The 23,959-nt window shown below is 38.2% G+C and overlaps 1 protein-coding gene across 2 annotated transcripts; it reads right to left on the bottom strand.

The window, feature by feature from the left end:
* Positions 1–1,378: 1,378 nt before the first annotated feature.
* ncln (nicalin) lies at positions 1,379–11,639 on the bottom strand. Of its 2 annotated transcripts, none has more exons than XM_079244670.1 (15): positions 11,397–11,639; positions 9,195–9,385; positions 8,447–8,591; positions 8,231–8,325; positions 7,285–7,365; positions 6,979–7,082; positions 6,288–6,376; positions 5,798–5,937; positions 5,454–5,680; positions 4,970–5,057; positions 4,837–4,875; positions 4,319–4,479; positions 4,026–4,079; positions 2,998–3,076; positions 1,379–2,300 (listed from the first exon to the last, which is right to left on the bottom strand). In XM_079244670.1, the coding sequence occupies exons 1-15, from the start codon at positions 11,569–11,571 to the stop codon at positions 2,238–2,240; spliced, it is 1,731 nt and encodes a 576-aa protein (XP_079100796.1). In that variant the 5' UTR covers positions 11,572–11,639; the 3' UTR covers positions 1,379–2,237. The 2 variants fall into 2 exon arrangements, with proteins under 2 accessions (XP_079100796.1, XP_079100797.1); XM_079244671.1 differs by having other exon boundaries at positions 5,502–5,680.
* Positions 11,640–23,959: the final 12,320 nt, after the last annotated feature.

The following is a 23,959-nucleotide window of genomic DNA, read 5'->3' as shown; positions in this document are numbered from 1 at the left end:
GCTGACACAGGACTGCCTTTCTGCTACGACAGCAGTGGTGTGTTGGAGTAAGTCCAGGTTCCAACTCTGGTTTGGAAACGTCTTTTTTGCATTTGACATACTTAGGTATTGATGACAAAATAGGCTGTTGTTGCTGCAGTGAAGCTCATAGGGCCACATTTATGTTGAAGTCAGAAGCTTTATACATCCTCATCTTCACTGTCCCCCATTTCAAGACACAAAAAATGAGATCAGGGGGAAACGATATAAAAACAGTGACGGCAAAGGTTGCACAAATGATTTTGAGCATTAAAAGCAAATCTTTTGCCTGAATTTGCCCAAAGTATCCTCAATATTGCTTCAATTGTGCCAAAATGTCCACCAGAAACTATGAGGGAAGTGTTTGCGAGAGCCGATGACTGAAGCAGAGAGGTGGTCGAGTATGATGGGCAGAGTGGCCCCACAGGTATTTCTTGCACTGTAATTTATTAGTGTTTTTTTTTATTTATTTTATTATTTAATAGTTTATCTAAATTTAAAGGGAGAATTTGAAAAAATTTAAGCTAATGACTGGAGAATCCTTCGTTAAATTTTACTTTAAAAAATGTATTTTACTGATGTTTGGACCACTTCTACACTGTAAACTCTACAAATTACCCCCAGTTTTTCCAGATTGAATTTGACCGTTTCTGAAACGTGACTACATGATAAGGACCTGTATTTGCTCTTTTGTAATACAGTTTTTAATACCATTAAGCCAACATTATGTTTAATTTTTTTCCCTCATGAAATAAAACATGTCAGTAAACAAAAAAGTTTGCAATTTATTGTTTTTATTCATAACCGATATAATTTTCATTGCAAGAGATCAAGTGTCACGGATGAGGTGAAACAGGCTTTGGAGAAAAGTTCATTTCAGTGCACACACAAAAACAAACCAATCCAATAAATTATAATTCATATGTACCACACAGTTATTTCTCTTGCATTGGTAAATAAAAGGCCTTTCACTATTACCATGGTGACTGGGGATAGGGTCCATAGGTCATGCAGTATCATGAAAAATAGGAAAGAAAGAAAAAAAACAACAAAGCTAACAAAACGGAAAAACACCAATAACCTACAATAGGAAAAAGTAAAGGCTGCGCTGTAGTATTAATTATTAGTGTAATCAATAACTCTTTTGCTTCATTTTTCCCAATAATGTGTGTTCCCTATTTTAAGACTTTCAGTGTTTAAATACTGCAGCGCTGGCCTGACAAATCAAATTACACCTTTGCTGCTTAGTCTCACGTCCCAACACACTGTCACTTGTTTGTACAGATAAAATGATTAAAAGGAGGCTGATGAAATGGCAAAGTATGTTTCACACAAAACACAAATGAGTTCTGCAGCAAACCCACCCAATCCCAACCCCCCCACTCCCCAAAGAAAACTCACATGCTCTTATGTATTCCTAAAGACTAAACCGAAATTCTAAAAAGATGACAAGTGAGCACCAGCTTGGTTGTCAGATGAACCCAACCGTGGTTTTAAAGATTGAAATGTTTTTATCATCAGTCTTTGCTGCTTTAGGGGAGCGAGAGTAACGCACAGCACTGAGCCTTTTGTACAGAATGGGGGCTGCGCTTTTATGAGATCAATAACTCTTTCAAAGCACACAAGAGCATGTGAGTACTACATATAGAGGCTAGAAAAAAAGTGAGCCTTTACATTAACAGGTGCCACTCAAAAATTTGGACACGTTTACCCATTGGATTTAATGGGTAAGCGTTTCTGAATTTTCAAATGGTCCTGTAGATGAACACACTGACAAAACCCTGGGTTAAACCGTGTTGTATGTTTCTCCCACTAGCTGCCTGATAAAACACCCTTCAGCTTCTACTGATCCTCCTGAGAAGAAGAATGGAGTGACCAGTTAAGAAAACCACAACTCAATTATATATAGACCTGCAAGATTTGGAAAAAAAACTCCCCATCCCTCACAACGAAAAATAATGAAATATCAAACACAAGCTTACATGACAGACGAGACATCTGCAGAGAGAAAAATGATTCCTGATTATTCTGGTCCATGAGACCCAATGGAAAAAGTTGGCAGCAAGACAGGATCTGACATCAAAGTTTGTGCATCCAGATGAAAGAAATGGAAGAGATTTTGCTGGTGTTAAGACCATCATGAGAACAGCAGCTCGGTACTGACTAGAGTGTCTTAATTTGAGGAAAGTAGTATGGCAGGACCTGGAAAATAAAGAGTGTCAGTGGACCTTGGCTTTTGGTTGGGTGATTCTACGGATAATGCTGTAGAGGACTCCAAAGTTCTGCAGAGAGACCACAAGAGAAGGATTGTTTATGGCTCTGTTTCCAGACAGGACAAAAAAACCTACATGACATTTTTAAAAAAGGTATCAAAATATGGGAACTATGAAAGCTACACAATTCTGCAGTAACTATCAATCTATTCAATCTATATCTTAGAAAACAATCACTGCAATAAAACTGGTAGGATAATAGTTGATCATCTGCCCTACTACTATATATAGAAATGCAAAGCTTTCTAGTAGTTTAATGCAACATGATAAAAAGCATCACAATCTTTCAGTGTTCTGTAAAATCTGACACAACATTAAAACCACTGAGCAATGACTAACATGGTTTCGGTAAGGGTTGCCTTGATTGCATAAGGGTTATTTTGACACTATGAAAAAGCCAATTTAATTTAAAAAATTTTTAAAGTTAAATTTAATTGGTGTTTGATTTAATTTCATTAAATGGCATTTATATTTTCTGTTTCAACAATATGAGATGATTAATTATTAAAATTGCTGTTGATAATATTTATAAGGTTCTGCACCTCATTTCTTGTGATTGAGAAGTGATTTAGATGTTACAAAAGGGCATCTGATAAAACTGCAATTGTGACTTACATCTGAGGAGCCAGTAATCAGACTGATCCCAGTCACATTTCTGAAATGTCTGAACAGAAGTAAAGACTGCTGCAACAATACAGGGACTTACTTGGATAGACAAATACATCATCCCTAAGTAGGCTGCAATGCAGACTGCCAACAGCAGATCAAAAATAGCTGGCTTCACTCTGACAGGGAGAGAAAAACACCAGTGAGATACAGAGTAGGGGTGACAGTACCAAGCAAAACCCAATATTTATCATACATTACATGTATTACAAGAAGGTTTGTGTGACACCATAATTTGATCTTTACTTAAAGCAACTGACTTAAAATTGAACATGAATTAAAATAGAAAAAAAAAAATCAATGAACTTTCCAATAAGCTGTGGTCACGCTCAAACAAGAGAATGGGCAGAGAGGAGAATATTTGCTGACTAGAACATCTTCAGTGAATAACCAGAGCTGCTTTAAAAAAAAAAAAAGGTACAGGAGTAGATTTTTAATCTCAAACAAACAGCATAATGATTACAAACATTGGCCCATTCTCATACACACTGAAAGGGTCATTATAAAGCACAGGGTATACAGTTGATTATAACACAATAGTATGAGTTCATTTTCGATTACCCAGACTGGAAGTTATTTCAGCTACCGTCTGCAGATGGCTTTAGAAAACAAGCTGGCCTGCATATATAGTATGTGTCTAACTATCTGGACTGCCTAGAACATATCAAGTCAGATACAGTTTGCTCTAATTGATGGACATCAAAGTCTAGATCACAAATCAAAGTCATCCCCACAATCCTCTTCTTCATAACCATCTTTATCTGTATCAACTGAGCCATGTCTTTAAAAGGAGGTTTGGCCACTCTAGCCTGCATTTGAGCGCAGCTTGACATGAAAGGGGTTAGACAGAGGAGTATGACTTACAGCTAAAGGTCACCGGCCTGGAGCATAAAAGATTCTGCCTCTATAAATGGGGCATTCACTAAATCAGAACTTAAGTAGAAATAAAAGCTTAATTAGCTGTTTTTACTTCTACTTGTGTTATAAAAGCACAGCGAGCTGAATTAGTCGTTTATATTTTTAGTTGACCTTGTAAAGCTGGGGGATTTCAGATCTGAAACCACATACCTGTAAGCATTCATAGTCTGCTTCAGCTGGTCATAGAACACAAACTCTGGATCTCTGAAGAGGAAAAAGAGATAAAAGCTTTCATGTTATATCTTCCATTTCTTGATCAATGCCAACAGTGTTTTTTTTTTCTATTTAAGCATCCAAATTCACAGACTGCAGCTGCCAGATTATTTCATTTAATTGCCATTTCGAGATCAGGCTAAAAAAATGTTTCCACAGAAGGTAAAAGCTGCACACGGACACTGTGCGCCAGTGTCAAATGCTTCTACTGTTGTAAACCTTTTCTTTACCTTTTGTCGGCTTTGACATAGTGTCTCTTGACGTCCTTGAGGTAACGTCCAAGATGATACTCCAGAGTGGAAACAACGTTGCTGTCTTTGTCCACCAGTTGAGCGGCTCGGGGCTGCGCTGTGAGCCAGTCCACTACTGCAGCTAGATGCTCCTCCTGGACCTGCTGGCAAGAAACACAAGTCACATAACCCCAGACACATCTGAATGCAAAGACTGCAATGATTTCCTGAAGGTTATAGTGAGAAACAATAGCTTTTTTTTTTTTTTTTTAACTTTATAACCAGAAATTATACCAACTAAGTGCAGGTTGAGTTTTTTTTTTTTTTTAACATCTTATTTATATAAAATGAATGTCACTAATGGACCAAAATCCTAACTAAACCTGATACATTTTATTTGCAATTTTCTGATTTATGAGCTCAAACAAACTAAAAGATCATCCTGTTTTCTGCTCGGTTCTGAGAGTTAGTTATGATTTGGCTTGCAGGTAGGAGGACAAGGAAATGTAGTGACGCACCATTTGTTCTGTGAATATCTGCAGGTCTCCAGGTGCTCCCTTTGCACAACAGTAAGACAACAACACAAAGTCTTCATTAGATGGAGAAAACCAGAGGATCAGTTGTTTCATAAATGTTGGGGTTTCTCCATACCTTTTCTGTGAGATTGTAGATGACCCTGGCTAGCGCTTCTGCTACCACCTTGGTGTTTCTACCTAGTTTCTTAACATCTACATGAGGCCTGTAAAATACAAGCAAGTTTGCAGACAGTTAAAGATGAAACTCTCCAACAAGAAACCAGAAACCCTGAGCAATAAGGAGATGTGAAACCCAAAATAGTTTCCGGTAGACAGAAATGTAAAAAGGTCTAAGAAAGGACTCAAACACATACGAAGGCATTTCTTACAGAAAGAGGCAGATAAGCAGATATGATCAGAAATGAAGAACTAGATGGAAGAAGACAGAAACAGCATCCAAACAAGAAAAGGTTAAATTCCTGCTAAGAGATATTTAACAAGAGTCTGGAGTCGTAAAAAATAGCACAAAAAATAAACACATCTGGAGGCTAAATAAAAAACGTTTTTTTCCCTTTTTTTTTTCTTTGTGTGATTCAAGTGGCTAGCAGTAATGAACCCACCCAGCAGGTGGCTCTCCCGCTCCGTGGCGAGAAGAGGGGGACACTGACCGCACGTCCATGATACTGGAGCGCTGAGCCGAGCGGTGCGAGGGCAGATGGGATAGAGTGAAGGCTGGCAGTCGGCGGATCCCAAAGCGCTCATGCTCCCAGGCCAGCATGTCGTCAGCCAGGTTAATTTTCTTGTGGACCATGGAGAACTTAACCTCTGGATACTGGCTTGTAAGCACCTGCAGGAAAGTGACATAACAGTGAAAATCCAACCATCCAAGAAGCTTTTTTTTTTTTTTTTTTAATTACATTTAATATAACAACAACACAAAAGAATCAAACATCTTAATTTGTACCATCTCCAGCTCTTTAAGCAGAGAAAACTGAGGTGTTCCCTCTTTAGGAGGTTTGGACACATGAAGGTGCAGAGAATCGCCGTTTCCCAGAGTGTCCAGGCACAAAACAAACGCTACGTTGTCCTGCAGCAGACTGGAGTCTGTGGAGTAAGATATGTAAGAGAAGTTAAACAAAATGAACAGATGGGAAATAAAGACAAGGAGCACAATGCATGTCTACACAGAGACGTTACTAAATGTAATCCAGTAGCATTTCTGTTTCCGGTCTAAAGACAGTGTACTATGATATTTGTGATAAATTTTTAATGTGGACATTTCTAATAAATGTATTTCAGTCAGTTTGTGATGGGCTTTCAAGGTTAGTCTGGATGCAAATGAGATTACCCAACACATGTTAAAAACCGTGTTCAGAAAAACAAATAAATAAAAAACCACTTGCAAGACGTCTGTAAGTCCCTGTTGGTTTTATTTTAGGACCACTGAACAGTACCTGTGTGATCCAGATTGTCCTCCAGCCAACGTTTGGTTCCCTGGTAGTTAAACTTTCCTCCACCAGATACAAAGAACAACAGGTTGTACCTAAAAGACAAAACACAATTCATGTCTGAATCTGCCATATAAGAGAGACAAACTAAAGATCTAAAATAGAGCACACCAGTATCTGTGAAGAACTGACACAAGTCGATTTAAATGTAACAAATATATCAGCTAAGTGCAGTTAAAGTGGCAACCTCTGTATGAAGTTAAGCTAAAAGTGGGTTTCAGTGAAAACTAAGTGTTTCTAGGTGCTAGCTTAAAAAAAACCATCTCATCCTTTAATAAGCTCCTGGAAGTCATTTGTTTCCTAAACCGAAGGGGAGACAACAAATCAGCTTTCAGGGTTGAGAACTCTTTCCTCGAGTTTAGAAACAGGATCTGAAATTTTAAGTTCCCATCATTACCTACCCACAATGTGAGGTCTAATTACTTTACTTCAAATCTTTGGAGAGTATTAAAAACATTTTAGCTCCAGTGCAAGTGGAAGAGTGAGAGTTTACAACACTTTACTAAGCTCAACAATAAACACTATTACTGACTCACATATAAACCCAATATGTAGTGAGTGGACTGCAAATCTTGGAGTTGTCTGTGTTAACTTTAATAAACATGCATGATCTTCCTGTGTTATCCTTTATACTAACGCAGCATGTGTCCTCTTGTAGGTGTAGAGCTTTGAGAAGAGACGAGCCAGCTCCAGCAACATGGAGACTCCACTTCCGTTGGAGTCTGCTCCATACGACAGCCACTAAACACAGCAACATAAAAACTTAAATAACTTGGCTGCCCTGCTCCCATTCCATTACAATGGAATTTCCTGAACTGTAACGTTTTCAAAAAATACATTATCACTGTAATCAGGTTTTACTGATATTTGCTGAGATAATATTTCAGCTGCAGCATATCTTACATGCAATGGCAAAGGAGGAAAAAATAAGCTGTTAACATACTGGAGCAACACCAAACGAGTCGTAATGAGCAACCAAGACAATAGTGGGCAGGTCTTCTCCTCCAACTCCAGCCAGGCGACCCTGAAAAACCAAAACACCAGCAGTGAACATGGATATTTATAAAATAAATTTGAAATATTTGCAGCTTCAGATTTAGTTGATACTTTCTCACTGAATGTCTGTCAGCTGACTAAAGCATTTGTGTTTCAAAATGGCTTAAAAATAAATGCTACTCAAAAAGTCTTGATGTAAAATTTCAATTCTGCTTTATGTTCAAATGTCTGATTCCAACCACCAATCAGTACTTCAACAACCTTCAATCAAAGCTGTGAAAATGCTTTAGTTAAAATTTAACTATTCTTTATTAAGGAACAAAAACTTTCTCAGTCATGGTGGATTTTGATAAAACAAATTCAGTTATTGAAATAACTGTAGCTTGACAAAAATAAATAAATCAGCATGTTATAAATGAAAGGGTGAGAGTTGTACTATATAAAGAAAAAATAATCCCATCTGCTCAAATCAGCACAATTTTAAGTACACTTCATTGTTTGCACAAGAGTTAAGACCCAAATATATTTTGAGAAAATAAACACTGGAGACAAGGCTGATTTGCAGAGCTCTGCTCTCCAGTTAAGTCTCCACAAAATCCTCTGCAAGCAGGATTTTAAGGTTCATTATTAATCAAGAAACAATTCCAAGAGTTTTGTGGCAGCAGATCAGTCTACAGGTTACACATTGAAGTAAAATGACAACTAAAGAGCCGTTTAATGTGTATTCATAGTTATTTGAGTTTATCTCAGGTGTCTAGCTGTGGGACTGGACTACAACTAAACAAGACTTCTAAACTACAAATATACCGAGTTTAAAGGAGTGATAACTAACTTAACTTAAGATATATCTGTGTGTATTAAATGAATGATTCATTTAAAGTTCAGTATCTCACCTCTAAACTGGTGATGGCCCAGTCACTAATGGCTTTGCTCTGAGCTCCACTGGTCACCATCTGAAAGCCATTTGCTGTGGCTGTATGCAGCAGCACTACAAAAAAGACATCAATTACACAACCACAAATAATCAATGAATAGATCAACTTTTCACCACAGGTGTTGCCTAGCGTTAAAACAAATCTGACAACAACTTCAGTTTGTGTTGTGACTACCTTCGGCTGCCGATAATGAGCCCTGAGAGGATGAAGAGGTCAGGGTTTGAGTGTAGATGGACAGCAGCTCATCATCCTCCATGGCAAAGTAGACGGGGACAATGGTCTCAGTGGCCAACATTTCAGGCTCCAACTCCATGAACTGCTATAAAGAGAAGCGAAAAATAGCAGCTTTAATAAGAAAAGACAACTCCATTTGCCTGATACCGGTGGACTAAAACCTTATGGGAAACTTTGATGTAACTACATGAAAGCTGTGAAATGTATCACAAGGCAAAAAATAATGTGTCATCAGAGAAATTCTCCAAAAATGGTTGAATATTATGTAAAAATTAGTTACTTATCAAATGCTGCCCTCTTCCAAAAGATAACCACTCATAAGGTGGGCGGTTTAATCAATCAGAACATTTCCATCATCTATTGGCGAGATAATATTCACTTTTCTGGAAGAGTTACAAATATTGCAAACTCCTGGCTTTGTAATAGTTTTTCTCTGAATACTTTAATCAGCTTCTAAATCCTACTAATCTTAGAAAAACTGAGTGGGAACCCCTCGAAAATAAAGAGATTATAGGTAAGGCACTTTCAAATAAACTCAGGGCTGGACTGCTACTTGGAAAAGAACTGGATGATTAATTCTTGAAATATCCAGTCAATTATCAAATTAACACTTACATTTTATATGAAAACAAAAGGGAGGAACATGCAGGAAGAGCATCAGGACACATGCTTAACAGTGCATCATTACCTGTACTATGTCCTGTGGCATAGCAGACATGTTCTTGGGCAGAATGATGACGACAGCCCCTGCTGACTGCCGCAGAGCTTTCTGGTACTTGTCGTAGGAGAAGTCTGCCAGCCGCATCATAACACAGCGACGACTTAATACCTCTGCCTCAACAGTACGAGCCTCTGTATTTAAGATGGCATTCCTGGTACCTTTAAAGATGCAACACATACAATTCTTCAGTGGTATAAACATAGCTGCTTAGACTATTAGGTAGGAACTGGCAAAAATCAACTAAAATGTACAGTCAAATGAACGTGGCAAGATAAAGAGAGGCACACTGCAATGAATTAGAATTAGTTACATTTTGGATAGTAGAATGATCAATAAAAACAGCATTTTTAAGAGGACATTTAAGAAATTTATGCACTTGAGAAAACGAAATAAAAATATTTTCAACAGAAGATGAAGCAAACAAAACAACCAGAAACATCTTATAAGCAGCACATATGGCTGCTGAGATAAGCTTTTAACCTTTATCAATATTTAAAGTTATTGCCATTTATATTAAAAAGGGGACCTTGAATTGTCTAAATTCACTGAATTTCATTATCTCACTTTTTGTGCTATCAACTAAAGAAAATGCTGTCACAGTCAGCTGACATATAAACTTGCTCAAATGGCCCTGAACACTGACTGACTGTATTATGATCGTTACAGAACTGCATCAGTAACAGTGCATTTTTTTTGTTTTTTACCCTGTAGCAAAGTGGGGCCACTTGAAGGTTAAAAAGTAATTTATGTTTGTATAAAAGGTTGTTACATTTTTCAGCAAGTGCTTTTCTGGGAAATAAGTAGCTAAAAGGTCTAAGAATAGTCTAAAAAGGGGAATAAATCTAATCGGGGATAATGTCATGCCATAGGTCTTGCTCAATTGCATGACAGTATTGATTAAGTGTGTGCTTTTAAAAGATTGTGGTACCAAATAACTGTGTCAGAGACAAAGGAGTAGGGGGGTAAAATGATCCACTCCATATTTAAGCAGCCACCAAAGTATTAAAGTTGTATTGAAACCCTGACACAACTCACGTTTTATGGTCGTCAACTTGCAACAGAAGGGGATTTCGTTTGCTTGTTTGTTTTGTTTTAATAATTTTTAAATCATACTTTTTATAACAAAGCATGGTGAAAAACTCAACTTAGCTAGGTAAAAAATAACATATTACTGACTGCAAATTTGATGAAAGGTAAGTAATTGCACGAAGAATGAAAATCAATTATAACAGAGTAACAGAGAGTAACTTGGTGGGCTTGGTCAAAGAGTCTCACTGAAGAAGAAAAGACTCAGAACTATCAAAATGGCAGTTCTGAATCCATAAGTTGTATGGATTATCTAAATACTATTATTGAAACAATAGGGTTTCCTTTATAGTTTTGTTTATTATAAGAAACACTGATCCCTTGTGAAAGAAAAGAAGTAATTAAATCCCATAATTCCTTCAGGCTACATATATCACAATAACAGTGAATGTATTTATCGAGTCATGCTATCACATGTGATAAGTAAATAATAATAGGTGAATAAGGGGGTAATTATACATACACACACACACACACACACACACACACACACACACACACACACACACACACACAGTAAGATTGAGCATAATTAACAAAAATGACATGATAAGATGTAGTTACAAAGACAGAATGGATAGTTTTCTGTACATGATCTTAAATCAATATTTCCCTAACTTTGGCTATAGAGCAATAAAAATTATTTCAAATTTGAAAAGTTATGAAAACAAGAAAAGGGGTTGACATTTCTGTCTAAATGAGTTGCTCTCTTATGTTAAAAATAAGGTTTTATCATTAATTTTAGCTTTTTAATAATTGACACTTTCGGCGATGAAAGGTGGAATAGAAATGAGGACAACTCTCACACTTTACTACGACAGGAATGATTTATGGAGCAACTTCCTGATTCAGAAAAGAAACGAGCTTCATGGCAATTGTCCAGTTAGCAACGTTATGCTACATTAGCAGCTAGTTAGCTAGACAGCGCCTTCGGTGTGACTGAAACGTTAAGCTAATATTCACCGAAAAGAAAGGCAAGGCAACCAAGAACCGATTGGAAGCATCTATATATAATTTTGAAAGTAAATGCAACAATTTTTGCGTGTAATTACAATGGATATAAAAGTTTAACAGCTGGTTTACCGTACGGCTGTCCCTGGAGGTCGTACTGCTGCATGCGGTACACCGTGAACTCATGTGCCGCCTCGGCTGGGAGTGGGGACACCAAGATCAGCACCGCGGGAATAAAAACAATAAATGTTAGGGGAAACGAAGATTTGAACATGTTGTCAAACACCTCACTCGCCTCCTCAAACATTGTGGCGATTGATTACAGCGTACAGCTAAGGACTAAATAAAATGTTCAGCTGTCACTTCTCTCAGCAACTGACAGCTAGCGAGGGCAAATTCTGATCAGGCATATTGATGGACACCACGTTTTTCTGTGGTACAAACAAATAAACAAAGAAAATCTATATAACAACTAGAATGGTAAAAAGTGTGATAATAATGATCAAATTTTTGTAATTTATCATTTGAAGTAAATAATTATTTGAATATATTTGTAGTAGAAAGGATAAGCATTTAAACTTCTTTGGCCTTAGGTTTCAGGGATCTTCTTGGACGACTAAAAAAAAAAAAAAAAGCTTTGCAATATTAAATGTCACTAGATGGCGTCCTGCACCATAATTGTGATGGAGATACTTGTACTCTTGTAATATTAAGAAAGCTAATAATGCTTGTCGTATTTTTGCCTTGTGAGCGCTTAGCAACGGTTTAATTTGTGTAGTTTAATACTGATAATATGGTGTACATATAATAAGTTTTAGTGCAACTTTACCCTTAATTTCTTATATATATATATATACATATATATATATATATATACACACACACACACACACACACACACACACACACACACACACACACACACACACACAGTTTTTCAAATGTACACATTGGTTAGTTACAGAAACATGCACAAATATCAAACATCTTCCTGGAATACAAACCTTCTTTGATACACCTGTACCTCTCTTAGGATTTCAGATCTTAATCTCTCCTGTAAAAAAGAAAAAGAAAAACCTGCACTCAAAGTACAGTATTTAGTTTAATGCTAGCAAAATTTTAAAATAACATTACTAAACACTTCTCAAAATCTGCAGCGGAAAAAAATCATATAGCACAAGCTAATAAATAAATAAATAAATAAAAGAGAGTGGAAAAAAGATAAAAGCATTTCTAAGCTGGGTGATCTATATACTAGATGGTGGTGGATGAACTAGAGTTAGCAAAGGGAACATTGGACTGCGAAGATGGAAGGGTTTAGGAACGAGAAGGATAGTGCATAATAGATACTTTATATCTGTTTTTAAGTCAGAGAGACCAAACTTAAATCGTTTGGGCATGTAAAGAGAAGGGGTAGTAACTATATTGGCCCCTGAATGTTGAGGTCGGTAATACCAGGTAGAGGCCAATACAGGAGATTTATAGATGAAGAGAAAGTAGACATGAGGTTGGTGAAAGGGAAGAGGATACAGAGGTAATCTCAGGTAATCCATGAAGAGAACAGATGAGAAGGTAAAATGATACATTTCTAAGCTCTATTTTTCTAAATATGGTTGTTGTTAAATGTTGATCATATCTCCTCTTCTTTTATTTTTATATAAAGCAAAAACTCTGGAAACCAGGCTATTTTTGATTGCATTACTAATCATGGTAACAAATTTTGCATGCAAAAAGTTTTCATGTTACTGTTATTAAGTTTTCTGTCAGTTGTGTTTCTGCTAACTGTACAGATTGTGTTACATAAATACTCGGTAATGTTTGTATGAAAACCATTCTTTTTTTCCTTTTGTTTAATGTTTAACATTCTTTTGCAGATTTAAGATTTGATCACATTTGTTGGTTATCGTATGTATTTGTAGCAGTAAGAATAAACATCAACTCAACAGCAATAGCTTTGGTGTAACTTTTTGTCTGTTTAATTGCAACAAAGATTTGTAAGCGCCACATTTGCCCTAATTGTAAGTTCACAAGATCACAAAAATATAAATATTTTGACCAAAGTTATACATCAGAAAATAAATAAAGTAAGATAAGCAAAAGCTGAGAACTGTAGTCTCTCTCATCTCCCCTCCATCTTGTTCTTCCTCCTGGGGCTGCTCTGCTAAGTGGGAGATTAATGCTGATATGATGTCCTGCCATCCCACTTAATGGACCTTGGCGTCATTATTTCCTGTAGTATGAGTAATCCGTGCCCAGGCTGGTGAGAGCACTGCAAGCAGCAAACAAAGCACAAAGCCAATTTAGCGTGGATGTTGAATCTCATTGTAATGATTTCACATTATTGAGAAATTATCGTCTGGAGATCTGCTGACATGAACCACTGTCCGCTTGAAGGAAAACAAGCTGCAGAAGACAAAAGCAGAAAGGAGCATTTGTTTGGGGGGGAAAATAATGTTTTTGTGCAGATGGTGCGTGAGTGGCATGGCCGGCAGCAGTCACATCACACAAGCCTCATTCCTCAAAATTCAGAGCATCCTGTTGTCACATGATCATCAGACAAAGTGGCTCAGCAGAAATTTTTCACTTGATGTTGCCTTGTACAAAACATTCTTTCCGGCATGCTCTACAATAGCGACTGGGTGCTACAAAAACACACACAGACACTATACATGAGCTGCTCAGTGTTGTCATTTCCTTCCAGCGTTCCTGGGAATTTGAATCAGACCTGTCTTTTCTTCCAAAGCCAGGCCACAGAAAAACTCTTTCTCTGTACAGCCACACAAAGGATGCAGTCAGTGTGTGTCAGGTTAAGTGCCATGGATTAACAAGAGATTACCTACCTGCCCGCAACCCCACCCCCTTGATTTATAGCCCCTTTTCATTCTCAGAGGATGCTGTCATTTTCTCATTGCTGACCACACTGAATTGCATCAAGGTGAGAATCACAGAATACCAAATTTACACTGTGAGAGGGAATGCTCTCTGGATTGAGTTCTCCACATGGGCACCACCGTTGGCACAGGTCTAGTCTCTTGACTGAAAATTTAAGGTGCTCTTCTGAGTCACTCACTCCTTAAAAACTAACAGTTGTAATCCTCTTGTAAATGAGCAGACACTGGAAAAACTGCCAGATCCTGATCAATGGTTAAATGTGTGTGGTCCATGATGTGATCACTTGATGAAAGAATAAATCCTCCAAATCACATTACATTCAAGCAAGTCCACTTTTTTTTTTTTTTGTTTTACTTCCCCTAAACTTTGAATGCTGAGTGGATTTGAAGTAAAATCAAAAGGCAAAACATCTAAACTCTTTTTTTTTATTTGAAAATACTGCAAAGACAAAATACAAATGTTGAAACTGAGAAATTTTTGTTGTTCTAAAAATACATGCTCACTTTGAATATGTGTGTGTGTGTGCAAGCGACACGTTTCGAAACAGTTGGGTCAGCAGCACATTTACCATTATATTACATCACCTCTTCTTTTAACACTCTGTAGCTAACCTGTGCAATGTGTGCTGATGAATTCCCATCATATCACAAATGCTTTATCACAGCAGAATTCAAAATTTGGACTTGTCTTTCATGAGCTGGGGGCCACAAAAAAATGGCACTGCTGGAATTTGTGGGCACCAGGACACGACAGAGAGCAGCACCAAACCTTTCCAGAGACCATCTCAGGAAGGCCCAGACCGGCACCCTAGAGCAGGGATGCCCAATTCTCAAGATCTACCATCCTGTGACTTTTAGATGCATCCCTTCTCCAACACACCTGAATGAAATACTTACGTTGCCTCTTCTGCATGTCATCCAGCTCTGCAGATGCCTGGTAATGAGCCATTTATTTGATTCAGATATGATAGACAAGGGTTGCATCTAGAAGTTGCAGAATGTGCTCGAGAACTTGGGCACCCCTGTCCTAGATGACCGAGCAGGCCCAGAAAGCCACCCAGCTTGGATCGGTTCCCTTACCAGTGCCCTCAGCCAAGCACCCCAGAGACCACAATGCTAATTGTGTTAGAACGCAGTGAGCATCGGACAGCCATAACCACAGACAACCAATAACATCCCAACTTACCCATTTAGTCCAATAAAACCAACATATAGATACACACTCACTCACCTGTGCTCAAAACGGATACCTACACAAACACACACAGGGTCCCCTCGGGGTTGAATGCCATTCATACGGTGAGATTTCCATCTTTTCCTCTCTTTTCCATACACCTCTCTCCAGGGCTTTGAACCATGGAGACCCGTGGGTAGATTACAGGCCCCCCATCAGTGACCATCTTTATGCAAGTACTCCTGAGCCTACTTACTGATATCCGATATCAGAATTTTGGCAGCTTTTAATACCACAAGACCACAACAGTTTGATACTAGTTTTTTAATTAATATGTTGTATTAATGTATTGTAATGGTATTAAGTGCAATATGTTACAAAATCTCCACTTGAAAAAATTTCATTGTCTACTGAATAATTGGCTTGAATAGATTTGTCTGTAAAGTCCCCTGAGATGACATTGGAAATTGGTGCTACACAAATTAAATTAAATTAAATGGAAAAAACAGACTAAAGTTCTAGCACCCTTAACTATCAGGTTAGTTAAGTTAGAGTAATAAAGTTGACATTACATAAAGGCAGGTGCATATTTTTGCTAACACAAAACACGTATTGTTTACAGAATATAACTGCCACAAAATCTTCTTGGTGCCTCCTAATTTTGCCTGCTAATTAACAAAGATTTGTGGCTGCAGATCCTGTTGATCCTCCTGCCTTCTTCATCTACCAGACAATTGATTTACCAGTCATTTTCATTAGTGCTAGTGGAAATAAGACTAGGGAAAGGTTAGAAAATGGTGTGTGATAGCAGTGTTGCAGCCTCTAAGACTCTGAGCCTCTTTGGTTGCGCAGGGCAACTGTCAGATAATGGATGATGAGGCCTCTTGGAGCCAGCCGTTCCATTAGGTTTTGTTAATGCAGTCAGAGGAGGTGTGCGTGGCTCATCCGCCTTCATATCCACTTTCAGAGACGTTCAGTCACTCGAGCCAGTGGATTCGGCCTTTCTACCTTCTTATTGTTTCGCTTTATGCTTACTTCTGAGTTGTACAGCACACCTCATTCCTTTTTGGCTCTTTTACTTCTGTTCTTTTGTCCTTTCTACCTTTATTGCTCTAATTTACCCATAAATCTCAGGAGAAATAGAGCATATGTACTTATCAGTGTTGTGGTTTCCTTTACAGCATTGTTACATTTATTGCGTAATGATAAAGTACATATTGTCTTGGAATTGCTGTAACAAATTGACACTTGTGTAATCAAGAATTTGTAGTGATATTTTTAAATTTGTGTGTTTTTCAAATGTAATACACGCATGTCAGTATAGCATTTGTGGTAAAATGGGAACTCCAGGGTTGTGAAAGGACTGCGTAAGTCATGACCTCTTTCCAGTACTCTCTGAACTGTACGTTTAGTGGGTGGGAGAAAGAAATTCATGAATGGAGACATGTGTTAGTATGTTTGCATGAACTGTGTGTGGCAATCAGCCTGTGCATAATGCTGGGAAATCGGAACATCATGGTGGTAAAGTACATTGATTCTGTTTGTCTTGAAAACTACACTTTACTACAAGAGACTTCCAAATATACTGTAGTATATGTAGTTCATTTTTAGCTCTGTTTGGGTTTACAAGACCTTTTGAAACTTTTCTTTTTATTGCTCCATACTGTTGATCACATAGATGCACGTTTATTTGCCTGCTGTTTGGCATTAAATGGGGAAATTCAGTCTGTTTCTAGAGCTGCTATTTTTCTTTTCTTTTCTTCTATGTTTTCCACTGTAAATAGCTACTGCTGCAGCTGATGATGGCACTGCCATCCTGTATAAAACAATGTTATGAAATGAACTATATCATATTTCTCAGTAAATCTGGGAGAACTGCGGAGTTGTGTAATTGGCACCAACACAAGTCCTTATTGCGAAATCTCAATGGCACCATTACCAGAAGCAAAACATTTGGTCCCCATCATAACAGAACTTGAGTCATTTCCAGAAAAACTGGCAAAGGTAATGTTTATAACACTTTGTAATATTCAGTCAAGTGGCATCCTCCGTGGGCAGTTCTTTAGCTCACTGTGTATAAGTATAAGGTACAGGCTGAAGACAATAATCCAAAACAGATTATGAAACCTTTTCATAGAATTGAGAATTATTAAAACTAGGAATTTCAGATATTTGATGTTAATCAATTAATTATTTTATTTGTTTATTTATTTTTTATTAAAGCATTTCTGATGACGTTTGCAGCTTTTTTGCAACTGTGTGACTGAAACTGGACAACAGTTTTTATGTAGGAAAACCATCACTCATCAGTTCATTCAAATCACAAATAACTAGAAATAAAAATATATTTTTTGTAACTAAATATATAATCCTTGAAAGATAATGTGTTTAATGTACACCACATGTCTTTTTCTTGTTTTTTAAAAAATATTGTATGCGCTTGTTTAATAACATTCAGTATTAGAAAAAATGTGTTTAAGTAATCCAATATCATATCTGCATTTATTACTCAATTGCTCTTTTTGCCGTACATGTGTGCTGACAGTGCTACAAGTGGTTTCATCACCTGGTTCATTATATATTTATATTGTTACTTAGTTCATTGATTACATACAGATATCAACAAGTGTTTTTTTTTGCACAGGTATGAGAGGCACCAAGTAATGAACTTATCCTGCAGTTGGTAATATTTTAAAGCAACTTATGCTTATGTATGCTTGTTTATTTATTTATTTTGGTCTCAATGTATTCCAAAAGTTTCTTCCATCCTTTCAAATTTTCATGTTTACCCTCAATGCAGTCAACTCTCCCGCTGACCTTCCCTTCACTGTTCAATGTCTCATGGTTTTGCATCCCAACCAGAGCGACCCTGATTTCTCCCAGGCCATGTAGGTCTGGCACTCTGTGCCTGTTAATCCCTGTCATTTTTTTCATCTTCCTTGCTGATTTGTTACAATGGATGCCTGTGCACGTCAAGCTCCCTCTGACCTTCTCCCCCTCGCAGCTGAGCGGGAAGCTACGTCTCTGTCAGCATAATAAATACAAAAACAAATTGCAGCAGGTTAGAAGTATGCAGCGTGGGCCGGAGCTGTTAATGTAATGAACTTGGCTTCATGGAAATATGAGGCAATTAAACTCCCACGGTGCCTCCCACGGGCCCAGACAGTCAGACTGAAAGAGTGGGTCGGGGTGCTAGAGAGACCCATAAGAGAGAGGAATGGGGATGTTTGGCAGAAAGAATAGTGCCATTTAGGAGGCCCACAGGAGCAGGAAGTGTGCTGACAATGATTGAACTTAAACACCAATTAGTCATGAGGCCACCACATGCAGAGGTCAAATCAAGCTTGTGGGAGCAATGTCTGACCATCGCTCATCCTCCTGGTGTTTGTTTGGCTTGTTTGCCTTCCTGATTGGCCTGATTGCCAGTGAGGTTTGGGTAATTCAGATGATGAGAGACAAACAGAAATCAGTACGGGGATCAGTGTTTTGTTATGTTGTTCCTCTCAGAAAACAGTAGCTTTAATGAGAACAGTCTTGTCCGTATTTGTCTTAAGAGAACACTTCATTAAAGGCCTATTACAACAAGCTTATTAACTAGAAAAGCATTTGGAGAACGCACACCTCCACCAAGCTGTTCACTTCCACCCATTTTGTGATTTCCACCCATATGGACATAATCCCACAATCATTTTATATGTACCATTAGATTCCTACATACACTGATAATGAATCCATAGTCTATTGGCTATATTGTTATTTATTACTGTTATTATTTTCAAAATATATCAAAGGAGCAAAATAACAAAACACTTCATTAATCTATAACAAGTACTTTAGCTTTGCTTGCTACTAAGGACACCCAGATTCACCCAGGTTGCTTAGCAGAGAAACTTTGCTTACATGCTACAGTACTGCTGCATACTGTGTTGTGGTTAGCACTGTGACCTCACAATAAGAGAAGTTTACATCTTCTCTTCATGTATGAGTTTTCTCCAGTTACTTCGGCTTCCTACCACTCACAAGATCTGCATGTTCGGTCAATTGCTATGCTTATCACTGATCACCTGTCATGTAAGTTGCCAAATGACTGCTATAGTGCATAAAACAAAATAGAAATGGAACACCGACCTTGGTGCACTGTGCCTTAGATCTCAAGATCTATCTGGCCATACGAGTGTTGAACTGACTATAAATGAACTAGAACAACTTCAGTTTGACAAGTACAACATACTATTTTAAGATTAAATGTGGCCCTATCTACAAATTACCCAAGTTGCCATGACTAATTGACATTAATTATGTGGTCCTGTATTGATTGTCTTGATGAACTACAGATCAGATGGCCACATTGTTGGTTAATGATATTTCATGGGTGGGCCTGAGCACCCCTGACTGTGCCCCAACATTACTGTTAAGCTCCATATTTTCAAGTAGGCAACATAAGGAGACTCCATGAAGTGAAATAAATACACGAACATAAAAAAAATCAGCCACATGAACCCAGATTTACCTGAAATGCTTATTTGAGAAACAGTAATTTGTAAGACACTATTAATACCCTCCCGTGCCTGTATCAATATCAGTGTTTTACCTGAAAATTGGCTCTCTTAAGCCGGAACAGGAGTGGAGAACACCTAATAGGGAGGTTTCAGACAATGTTAAACTTAGTGCTGTCATTTCACCTTCTTATCATCTTGTGTTATGTCTCACAATATTGAAATATTGTGGGGACTATTCTACCATTATATCATAACAGAATCTGTGAAAATATTTAACACTCTTGCTCCACATGCTTTAAATCCTCCCAGCACAACTCAAGTCAAGAGCTAAAATCAAACTTGAGATGTTAATTTGCTTCAATCAGGAGGGTCTGATCCCTGGGCTTTTGCTACATCTGGATTGTAATTGAGAAAGTTGCCGGGAGGATAATACAGAAAGCTGAGCCAACAGTTGGAGGCTTTGCTGTCCTCCAACCCGCCTGCCAGTGGAGAGTCAAGAGGCAAGTCCAATATCCACCGGCAGCCTGTCACAGCATGGCTGTAACAGTGTACTTCCTGAGCTGCACTGCCAGAGTTATTTGGTATCATTTTCTCCTTCACTCTTGGATCCATTGTTTGTTATGAATATAAATATTGGCCAGCGTTTGCCAGATGAGTGTGAGGAAGGAAAGTAGAAGGGGCACATGACTGAAATCCTAATGAACCTTCAGGAAGTAATCTGGACCAGAGCAAGCAGGAGAGGATGAATGATTTCCGCCTGCTTCTGTTTGCACTGAGATTTGTGTGATAGTAACTTTATTTTGCCACATGGTTCACACTCTTACTCTTTAGGAGGATATTTCAATACTGACCCAAAGATTATTGATCTAGCTACTTTAACGATATCAGCACGAGGTGTTCACCTGATCTCCCACCACAAACACAAAACATCTGTGCTGCTGTCTCTCATAAAGTCAACTGCCTACCTCAGTGAGAACCAGCATTCGGGATAACAGAGGGGCTCATGGGTTTGAGAAAGCTCAAAATCTGCTGGCTTTGAAGCTACCAGGAAGCCGTTCTCTCATTCAATACAGATAACACCCGGGCCTTAGCCAGAACTCCTCTCCATCAACTTACCACACACAGGAAATGAAGAAAACGTGATGAAATGAGTGTAGAAAGCACAGTATTAAGAACAAACTGCAAAACCACAGCTGATTCAGCATGTGAACAGAGTTTTGGCTCATATGAACCATTCCACAGTATTTACAAATAGAATATAAAAAATATGTTCATGTGTAAAATTTACAGAATCAAGGCACACACTCCACGTTACTGAAATTATACTCTAATGTTCCACACACGCTGCATGCATTTCAGATATATAGCATTTCTATTATTATGTGTGCCATCACCAGTTATATTTAACTTCAGTTAGATTATCTCCATTGTTTCAATTAGGATCAGTATGAGCAGGGTGAGCCTTCAGGCCTTTCTCTGGCAATATAACAAACTCTGAAACTTATTTCAACTCATTAAGATAACATAGTAAGAAAGTTTTTCCATGTAAAAAGTAATTCCTTCAAAAGACTTAAACGCACCTCACTTGAACTTCATTTAGTTATCAGTATGTAAATTAGCCACACTCCCCTCCCATCACCATAAAACTGCCAGGAAGTTGACATTTTTAGAGCAAGAGGGGAAAGCCCAGGGTTTAATTTGTAAATTGGGGGCTGCAGAACACAGACAGGGTTCTGGCTGAATGAATAAATTCTTGTTTACAGTGAATTTACTGATATGTGAGGAGTCGTATCCTCTCCTTGTTACATGTATGTATTGTTTATTCAATTCTGAGTTGCATTTGACACACCGGAGCGAAGTGTGTGTGGGAAAAAAAGGCTAATCCCAATGGTTACAGTTTCGGTTGCAACTCTGGAAGGCGGCACATAAATGATGGGCTGATTAGTCAGCAAGGAGCTGAGTATTGATACATAGAAACCAGAGCAGAAACACAAAGTGATGGCTGAAAATGTAAAATATTAAGTGTAACAAATGTGCACAGACAGTAAAAGCCTTCCACTTTAACAAAAACTGGCCTAGCACACATCCGATAATGCTCTACAGCTTGTATATCTTGTAGAGGCTCGGAGACTTGGAAGTGACATCATTCCTGAGATATTTCAGCAAAGTTTTTCATGGGCACAACCCACATACTTAATTTAGCTGTTTATCCCACAGGCACATTGTCCTTACAAGTGTGGCGATATTTAAAAAGGAAAACAAGAGAGTTTTCAATAGTGAAATATATATTGCCAAGATATATTGTTACAATAAAGAAATAGTCCTCAAAACACACATTTTATTACTTTCTGGCAAATGTTTAGCCTTTTTCCAAGACATGTCTTTTCTCCCTTACTTGAGAATTGACATTCATTAAACCAAAATTTACAATTTAAATTATTGGAAGAGCTAAAATCATGCAAACACAAAGTATTTTCCATTTTCCCTTACACACACTCTGGTATACAATAAGATAGGTTGGTCTACTTCATGTTACATACAACTAACAGGGTGGATTTGACAACATGTGAATACAAGGAGTTTGTCATGCAGTTCTACAAACCTGTTTTTACTTTAACAATAGTTATGCATCAGTTTTGTACTGAAACATAAAAAGAAACTTCCCATTTCTTGCTACAAAATGATTTCATCATGCAAAGTGTAAATGACCATCATGCCTCAATACATGGTAGCTGCATTCAGAGATGCAGGGTGATGGTGATGCTCCTTTCCCCTTATGGCTGAATCCCAGATGAGAACGTGCTGAAGACCTGACAGATGCAGATTCATCATCCCTCACAGGCAATCCATCACCAGCGGCAGGCTCCGGCTGGGGGACAACCCAGGGACCATCTGGGGAGTGTTCTGCCCTGAGTACCTCTCTAGGTGTTCAGTCCAGCATGTACTTCAAAGAGCTTTTTCAATACAAGTGCAGCAGTGTCCACATGGTGAGGTGATAGATTGGGATAGACAAATACAGAAAAAGGAGAATAGATGACATTCCAGTGAGACTGTATTTCTTTTGCTTAAACAAAATCAAATAAGATGAAGCCTCAGGTGTATAAGTGACAAGGAAGAGTCTGGTTTTTGATCATTTCATATCAATTATTCAAAACTATTGACTGTTTTCTTTAACTCTGCAAAAATGCTACAGTGGAAGTGCTTGTCAGAGCCCAGAGCTACAGAGGCAGCTGCAGTTCCGGAGGAAAATCAGTCGTCTTTCAACTGGAAAGTTGGGAGGTCGATTCCAGGCTTCCCCTGACTAAATGCCAAAGTATCCTGGGGCAAGATACTGAACCCCAAGATGCCCTCCAGAGTATTAGTGTGCAGTATGAGTGTCCATGTGAATGGGTGAATGAGACAAGTAGTGTAAAGTGCTCTGAGTGGTCAGGATGACTGGAAAGGTGGTATATAAGTACAAGTCCATTTACTATATAAGTACAAGTCCAAATGTTGAACTTTAACTTGTACTGTTTAATGGGTTTCATGGCACAAGAGATAAATAGGACAAAATACATCAAAATATGTGGTATTAGAGCATCATATTTTTGTGTTTTGGCAGTCAGACTATCATGTATTAATGTGATTCTTTTTATTTGGGTGACAGCACATTTCTGTGGATCGGTTTTCTTTGCCAATTAAAGCAAAAACTTTCAAAGATACGCCTTTTGGCATGAAAAAACTAATAAACAAGTTTCATTTAAATGAATCACATCTGTGCAAACATATTTTTGTATGTGCATATGTGGGCCGGTTTCATTACTTATTTTTACATGTATATGCAGCATGTGAGTCCCATCGGACTCTCCCACCACCTGTGTGTCCACTGTGTCCTCTCCTTTGATGCAGGGCGGTGGTGTGTCATCCAGATGTGGCGGCAGAAGAACGAAGAGTTCAGTTAGTCCCTGGGGATTTTCCCTGCTGAACCCCTCACACCAGCAGGGCCGCTGGGAAGAACCATACAGCCGACATATGTGAATGTCTTTTCTCTCATCTCTCTTCCTGCTTAGTGGACATTCTCTTCTGTATCTCTGCTACACACTAACTGCCTCATCTTACCTCTCTCCCTTCTTCTGGTTTCCCACCTCATTT

This window comes from Telmatherina bonti (genome assembly GCF_933228915.1).
Source record: "Telmatherina bonti genome assembly, chromosome: 8".
In the NCBI taxonomy this organism is placed as follows: Eukaryota; Metazoa; Chordata; class Actinopteri; order Atheriniformes; family Telmatherinidae; genus Telmatherina; species Telmatherina bonti.
This window is presented reverse-complemented; position numbering and strand designations above follow the sequence as displayed.

What these genes read in the sequence shown, in the direction of transcription:
- ncln (XM_079244670.1), bottom strand. Translation starts at nt 11,571, where the DNA reads ATGTTTGAGGAGGCGAGTGAGGTGTTTGACAACATGTTCAAATCTTCG. An exon ending in CTCATTATCGGCAGCCGAAG is followed by an intron (nt 8,326 to 8,446) that starts GTAGTCACAACA and finishes TCTTTTTTGTAG; the next exon opens with TGCTGCTGCATACAGCCACA. An exon ending in TCTACAATCTCACAGAAAAG is followed by an intron (nt 4,876 to 4,969) that starts GTATGGAGAAAC and finishes TGTTGTGCAAAG; the next exon opens with GGAGCACCTGGAGACCTGCA.